The sequence below is a fragment of the Alligator sinensis genome, unplaced genomic scaffold, assembly GCF_000455745.1.
Source record: "Alligator sinensis unplaced genomic scaffold, ASM45574v1 scaffold150_1, whole genome shotgun sequence".
Classification (NCBI taxonomy): domain Eukaryota; kingdom Metazoa; phylum Chordata; order Crocodylia; family Alligatoridae; genus Alligator; species Alligator sinensis.
The window spans coordinates 4,686,806-4,694,874 of record NW_005841840.1 but is presented as its reverse complement, the minus strand read 5'-3'; the positions used below and the strand labels follow the sequence as shown (position 1 = coordinate 4,694,874).

The 8,069-nt window shown below is 41.4% G+C and overlaps 1 protein-coding gene across 1 annotated transcript in view; it reads right to left on the bottom strand.

Annotated features, from left to right (window-relative positions):
* KIAA1109 (KIAA1109 ortholog) overlaps positions 1 to 8,069 on the bottom strand; it is a 252,339-nt gene that overhangs the window by 213,182 nt on the left and 31,088 nt on the right. The window contains exons 4-6 of the mRNA XM_025204706.1: positions 5,201 to 5,317; positions 3,499 to 3,577; positions 1,835 to 1,899 (exon numbers count right to left, since the gene is read on the bottom strand). Of these exons, the coding sequence (XP_025060491.1) occupies positions 1,835 to 1,899; positions 3,499 to 3,577; positions 5,201 to 5,317 (261 nt within the window). The remainder of the gene's footprint in view (positions 1 to 1,834; positions 1,900 to 3,498; positions 3,578 to 5,200; positions 5,318 to 8,069) is intronic.

Below are 8,069 nucleotides of genomic sequence, written 5' to 3'. Positions count from 1 at the left end.
GGGGGGAGGCGCGGCTGTGGGCCCCCGGCTGCTTTGAAGCTGGATAACCATGGTCTAAGTCTTGTAACACCCAGCTAAACGTGCAACTGTACTACATACTATTCTAGTTATATGAGCCACTAAAGAAATAGGATTAAAATATTTGATCAGGGCAATTCTAAACCAGGGAAATCTGACCCGTTATGTGCAAAATCTGGAGCTAATAAAAAAACCCAAATTTCTACATGACCAGGTTACAAGTATATGATCCTTTAAGAAATTTTTAAACCTGGTTTCCATTTAACTATGTGCAAAAAGCCTTTACTCTGTGAAGAACATTAATAATATTCTTTGTTATTTTACAAGACTTCTCATTAAGAAGTTAAAATTGAAGACAGAGAATTTATCAGGCATGCAAAGTACTAGCTAGATGACCACCCAAACAGCTAGGCTAAGTACAGTCAGTCAAAAAGCCTGAGGCTGAATCGATTCAATCTTTGCAAGTTAGTTTAAGCTGCACAGATTGAACTGATAAGCAAGTAAACAGACATTCACTTTTGATTCTGACAATGCAGCCACATGCCTGCAGTAGTCCAGGCCAGAAGCAGGGGGGCACTAGAACACATCTGCCTCCTCTGCTGAAGCAGACAGCTTGAATCTGGAAGGGATCTAGGACAGAAGTTCAATAAACCAATTTTACCTAGATCAGTTAAGTCTGATACTACATCCATCCAGGTCTATCTTAAAACAGTTTTGGCTATTTTGAAAGTGGTTTATGTGCACTGAACTTATTCTGTGTTACAGATTTGAACCAGTTTTGAATCATTTATACTGGTTTATGTGTAATTTCTGTCCCTACTGCTAAGGTCCCTTCTTTATCCACAGAACAGGTATTGCAGGTATTGCAAAAACCACAGCAGATTATGCTTCCTGAGATCACTTAATTTGCCGCCCCTTGGCTAAAAAACACTTTACGGGAAGAGGAAGTAGATTAGTTTAACCCGGCTCCTCAGTATCTGTATAGAGCAGGTGCTTTAGCTGGGCTTTTTGGCGCTTTTGTCTAAAATTGATTCTATCAGTTATCGAAGTGCCAAAACACCCTGCTTAAGCGCTTGAACTATAAAGACATTGGGTGAGGTGGGTCAAACTAACGTGATGCCTCTTCTGGGCATGTGCTACGTTCAGAGTGGGAGCACACGGAACTGGAAGTGCTGGGGGTTTTTTGTTTTTTTCTTTTTACATGTGTAAGCAGCCAAGCCTGAGAGATTACATGCGACTGCCAACTCAATCCTCTACATTTTCCCCTATTCTACAAATTGTAGACAGTTTTTCTGTTTTCTGCCACATGGACAGACTTCCATCATCAAAGAAACCTAGACCATTTCAGAAGCTGAGAGGCAGAAGTTTGCCTACAACTAAAACTAGGCACTAATGGTGCAAATACTTAGGAACACGATTCAGTATGTTTTTGCATTATTTCACAATGCTTCCAGTGGATTTACTTAAATTTTCTTTGCTTCCTCCCCCTTAATAGTGGACAAAGGAAAAAGGAAAAAAAGGCTATGTATCAATTTCCCAAATCCTCAATTCCTCTCTTCTGGTAGCACATACAATCCAAGATACGGGGTTATAACAGTAAAAGATAGTTTTGTTACAGGGCGGGCAACACAGTACTACTTTAAAAATTAAGAAAAGGAAATTAAAGTTTCCAAACACATTTCCATATTTTCTAAACAAGTACTTAGCTTGATTACCAACCTTGATCCAAAAAAAAGAAACAAAAAAAGTGATTTTTTTTTTAAAAATCAGACCAAAGGAGAACACTAAGATTAAACCATTTTATGAAGAAACTTACCATGTTGTTTCTGTTTAGGATTGTACATTTTCCACCAGCGAAATATAATAAATCCATCCTGGATTCTAAATACATAAATTTTATAAATAGGAATTAATAAAAGTTCAATATTTCATATTATGTACAGTTACTTAAAATATCTTAACGTAAAAAGTTTTCTTTTCTTTTTTTTTTTTTAAACTGTACAAATGGAATTAGAATACTTAGGCTCCCCCTACACATTACAGGTGACACCCAATTAACTGGTTAATTGCACAATTACCTTAAGACCATGAACTCTTGCAAAGTAGCCATCACACAATAAAAAGCTCCAAAAAGCTATAAAGTTAGACCAGCGGTTGTCAACCAGGGGTACGCGTACCCCTAGGAGTACTTTGAAAGGCCCCGGGGATATACAGGGATGGGCAAGGATGGAGCACTGCTACCCCATGCCCCTGCCTCACAGGAGCAGGGCCAGAGCAGGGTGAGAGCAGGGCCACACAGACACTACACTGCCGCCGCTCTGCTACTCGCCATAACCCCGCTCCGCGTCTGACTGCTCTCCACCCCCTACTCTGACCAGATGCCACCCCTTCGTTCTGCGTCTGGCCACTTGCTACCCCCCACCACGGGGTACACTTATTAAAAATGGGGCCACCAGGCGTACACTTATTATAAAAAGGTTGAAAACCCCTGAATTAGACTTTAAAAATGCATGCTAACTTTATAGCTGGCTGCTATCAAATTTTAACTTGCACATGCAACAGTATCTCCCCGTCACCTGACATGACACCTAGCCACAGGGGTGTATCATGTCCAACCTGAAATCCCCTCGAGCCCTGGGGATCACACCTGCAGTGATCTCCAAGGCTCAAGGTTGCGTGAAACTCCTGGAACCACACACACAGCCAAGTCTGAGGGGGCTCCCGGTCCTGGTTGCACTTTACATGTGACCAAGACCAGGAGCCCTGTCAGGTGTGGAGATTCTTGGTCCTGGCTGCATGTTGCCTCTGCAGCTGAGAGTCCCCTAAGCCATAAGGCATGACTGGATCCAATTCATGATCCCACAATTGTCCCTCCTGCCATGCACATGTAGAGGGGGCCTTAATCACTGATAGTTGTTATATATATTACTGTATTAATTAAAAAAAAACAACACATTCTCAAAAACCCTGTTTATTCCTTAAGGTTTTTGGTATAACGTTTCAAATAATTAATTTTCAATTTCACAAAACAATTCTAATTATACAAAATGTAAGCCAACTAGCTAAACTGGATTTTTTTTTTAATTTTAATTGGACTTGGACTCCCATAAAATTGAAGTAAAAGACTACAGTAAATTATCATCCTGCTTTGACCAGAAGGCTAGACTAGACCTCACAAGGTTCCTTTCAGCCCTACTTTCCTATGAAAAGAAAAGACTCAACAGAATAAAAATGTTCATTAAATTCTGAAAGGTTCTCTCTTACAACAGCCATTAGTGCTCACTAGAATTATATCCAGTTTGAAAGTTTTCAATTAATATTGCAACAGCCACAAAGTAGGTGTGAACTGGGTTACACAATTTTAAGAGGCAGATCCAATTTGTTCCCTTACATACCAATGGAAAGGTGACTTTCATGATATGATCTATAATTTTTAAAGGATATAAATTTAAGCCCACATCCATTTAAATGAGTTAGTACCTGATTGACATATCTTCTGTGATGTAATAGATTTCACGAACCATGATCTTTCCAGAGAGGACAGAGAATGAAAAGGAGCCTGTTTAAAAAAAAAAAAGATTTCTGATGAATTAAGCATATAAAACATGCCTTATTTGTCTAAAAGGAAGTAAATAAATATTCACTAATGTATCCTGAAATAGTTTGCTGGCAATTTTGAGTGCCTGAGTTCTTGCCATTACTGAAGTCTGACCATCTTGTAGGAAAGGGGAATTTGGAACTTTCCAAGAAAATAAAGAACCTTTAGGTTGCCAACTTGAATACCTAAAATAAGCAAATAAGATGCAAATAAAAAGAAAAAATAATCACTAGTCCTCATTTTTTCAAGAATACCTATAACCACTAAGCTTGAAGAAAGTTAAGAAACATATTTTTTAACATTTATGTTGTTATATGTTGGTTAAGGTAGGTTGCGAAGATAATATTTGGAAAGGGAGGCAAGGTTGCTAAAGTTAAGATGCTCCATAAAAAGGATGCCACAAATCTTCTGGTAGCAGCAGGACCTCAACTCTCATAGATCCTTAGATCATTTACAGAACTAAACATGTGGGAAGGGAAGAATCAACAGGCATACACAGATACAGCACACCTCTTCCCCTACAGTAAGCAGGGGATTCAATATTAATTTTTCCCCCACCCCTTATGGCCTTGCTTTACACAGAGAACTAAGCAAAGGCAAAAACTGATGCATTGAAACTACATGAACACAAGCCAACCAGATTTAGTCCATTAAATTACCAGATTAAATTTCCATTTTACTGATTGTGTACATTAAAAAACATCACCTGTTTTAGACAACTACCTCTGATTTCTTTCAAGAAAAGTTGCCATGAAATTTAATACAGTACATAAATCAAATTCTCAAGCCACAAGTATTGAAGCCATGCTACTGTTCATTAAGGTTGAAGTTGAAGATGGGTTAGACTGAAGTTTTTTGATTCCTTAAAGCATCAGAAAATACATTTTTTTCATTTCTCTTGTATCTATGGTTAGTAGCTAGAGAACAGGTCCATAATTAAAACAAGTAATCTGGGGTAGCAAAAAGATGAAGGCCTTAAGAAGTGAACAAAAGAGGGAGAGAAAATTAGAAGCATAATTAGAATCAGGTTGTAGGATACAACCTTCTGTGACTCACTATCTTATATATATTTTTGTAATGTGGGAGAGTACCCAAGTGACTCATACTGACCTAGTTTACTCCATAAAAATATTTAAGTTAAAAAAAAAATAAAGAAAAATTAGTGGGCTTTGACGCACAGTTCCTCACTAGTAAATATTCTAAATGTGACATTACCAATAAGGATTAACAAGCTTCATTTTCCTGGTTGCTTATTTGGTAATACAGAACAACACTATACAAAGAATCAGAGGTTAAGACTCCAGGTCACTTCCTTGCTCCCAGACGGACAGTAGTTGACCATATTGAAGACAGAACCCAAGCAGACCCCAGAGTGGGAACAAGAACGAAATCCCTGCTTCACTTATGCAACAACCCATTTGGTTGATTCAAGAGTATTGATGAGCTCCCTATGCAACCCAAGCCAGCCTCCTATAGCTACAAGCCAAGTCATTATGATGCAAGGACTTAAGAAGAGAGGGGAAGCTATTATATACAATTAAAAGTCTTCTCAATATTATACAAGGACCAGTAATCATAACTTACCAATATGTATGTAGCCATGTTTATATAGTCTGTTAAGAACCAATGTTAAAATAAGTCCAATGTTCCGGGAATTATAATAAGTTAGGTAGATAATCCATCCACAAGACAAGATTGTAGCTGTTGAAAAGAGTAATGTACATTAAAATGAATTTTAAAAAGTTAGCGTAGTGAAAAGTTAGTGTGACTGAAAAAAAAATGTGAACCAAGGTACAAAACCAACATCAATGCTTTTCTTCTCCAATTCCCCTTGACAATGATTCCTCCATCCTTCAAACAGGTCTATAGCTAACGTTTTGTTTTTTGAATGTGGAAAAGGGAGGATCAAAAAGCTGCAGGTTTTCCTGCTGCTGCTCTTTCATACCCACTACCAAATATTTAACCAACTGTGGGAAGACACCATTCCTAAGTAGCTGCCATTTCTCACCATCCCCAACATTAGATTACAGATTTCATAGTTCACTCTTATGTGCAGTTGCACCCACCCCTTTTAGAATAAATCTAAAATAAGGGGAGGAAAAACGAACCTAGCTATGCTCCTCTCCTAGGTCAAGAGCATCCTTATTACAATGTCAAGACACTGCATCTAAAAGTCACATAATACTTCTAAAGCAATTTCCTATACAGTAGTATGCTACGCTAATACACAAGTCACTGAACTGGCACAAACCCTTGCATTAGCAGCAGTCCGAGTTTGAATTCTGAGGGAAAGGTGGAAATCTCAACCCAATTAAAAACATGCCAAATCAAAAATAAAATGTAGGTCCTCTAGTCCCAGAAGTAGTTTTTAATTAATTAAAATCAAGTAACCTATTTCCAACCATAATTGTCCTCAAAGATCAAGAAAGACCTATTTGTAGGGAGTAATATTAGACTGCCAGGGGACGGACTAGTTCCAACGATATGTTTATCAGTTCTAGTTCATAGCATAAAATATAACAAATACATACATTTTGTATACAGCAGGATGACACAATATACTTAAGCAATTTTGTATTTAAAGTACAATTATTTATTTTACAAAATAAATCTTACAACAAATACTCTGTGCCCATCTAGTACTTGATATCCAGTAATCTGGGTTTTCCGTTCACCACAGTAAAACACGGATTTTCTCATTTCAAGGAAAAAAACACGGATTTTCTCCTTTAAAAGGAAAAAAAACACAGGAAATGGGGGGTTTCCCCTTTCAGGCTGGCAGAGTTCTAGCCTGCAAGGGGCTAGAGGACGCAGGAGGAGGGTGGTCAGGCAGGGGCCCCGCGCCACATGCACATAAACATGTACAAGGCAGCCTGAAGAGCAGCTCCCTCAGGTAAGTCTGGGCGGATGGGAATTGAGTCCCCCATAGTGAGGGAAGGGGGAGTTGGGCAGGGCTGGGGCTGCTGCCCAGCCTGGGCATTACATGGGTCTTGGGGCCCAGGGCGGGAACATGTGGCTACAGGGCCTGTGTGGGGAGCAGGACAGGGCCGCAGGCAGCTTGCCCAGGGGGCGGAGGCGGACTGCTCCATGCACACTTGGGCTCCCTGCCCTGCTGTCCTCCCCACTGGAGACCTGGTGCGGCAGGGAAGAGTGGGGCCAGGCAGGGAAGCTTGATGATGCTGCTGCTGCTGGGAGTCCCCTGCTCCCACGGCAAGGTGCCCCCCGCCCGCCCAGCAGCAGCAGGTGTGGCAGCAAGAGGGCACCTCGCACCCTGGCAGTGTGGGGCTTGTGGAGGTGATGCCCAGGCCTGCTCTGCCCTGCCATGCCAGGTCCCACCCACTGGGCCATGGAGGCCCCAGGGGGAGGGCAGCAGAGCAGGCAGCCCTGAGCCCACAGCCCACGCTCCCCAGCCCCGTAACCCTGGCAGCTGGGGACCTTCTCTGGCAGGGCTGGAGGCGGCAGGGGGCTGTAGGTAAAGAGTGAGGGGAAATGGCATGGGCAAGACACCGGTATATCAGGGCTCCTCAACATCACAAAGCAGTGGAGGGGAACAGCCACAGCCGGACCTGCATCCTAAGAAGCAAAGGGGGCAGGAGAACTCTGGTTTTCCATGATAAAAAACCCAAAAATCAAACACCAGAATTCTAAATACCTAGAAATTTATTTTATTATAGTGATTGAGGCACTGGTAGGCTTCCAAATTGCTTTAAAATTGTAAATATATCAATAAAACACCATGTTCAATGCATACCTATATTAGCAGTGTTTCATTTTAATTACAGATTTTCAGGTTTTAATCTGAGAATTTGCATTTTTAAATCAGATAATTTGCAATTTTTAAACAGAAAACCAGGATCCCTGTTTATAATGGGCTTTTCAACCTTAACGATCCTTTGGGCACAGAGGGAGACGATCCCGATGCGAGGAAAAAGAGGGAAAGGGGTCAGGAGGCTTCCTTGGCTGACCAGAGAAATCCAGGGCAGCCTAAGGGCCAAAAGGGGAGCACATAAAAAGTGGAAACAGGGAGAGATCACCAAAGACGAATATACCTCCTCTGCTCGCGCCTGTAGGGAGGCAGTTAGACGGGCCAAAGCTACCATGGAGCTGAGGATGGCATCCCAAGTTAAGGATAACAAAAAATTGTTTTTTAGATTTATAGGGAGTAAAAGGAAGGCCCAGGGAGGAATAGGACCCCTACGAAATGGGCAGAAGCAATTGGTGACAAACAGAGGGGACAAGGCTGAACTCCTCAACGAGCTCTTTGCCTCAGTGTTCCTAAGTGAGGGGCAGGACAAGGCTCTCACTGGGATTGTAGAGGCAGCAGCAAGGCGCCAGACTACCATGCGTAGACCCTGAGATGGTGCAGTCACTTGGAGGAACTGGATGCCTTTAAGTCAGCAGGCCCGGATGAGCTCCATCCGAGGGTACTGAAGGCACTGGCCGACATCATTGC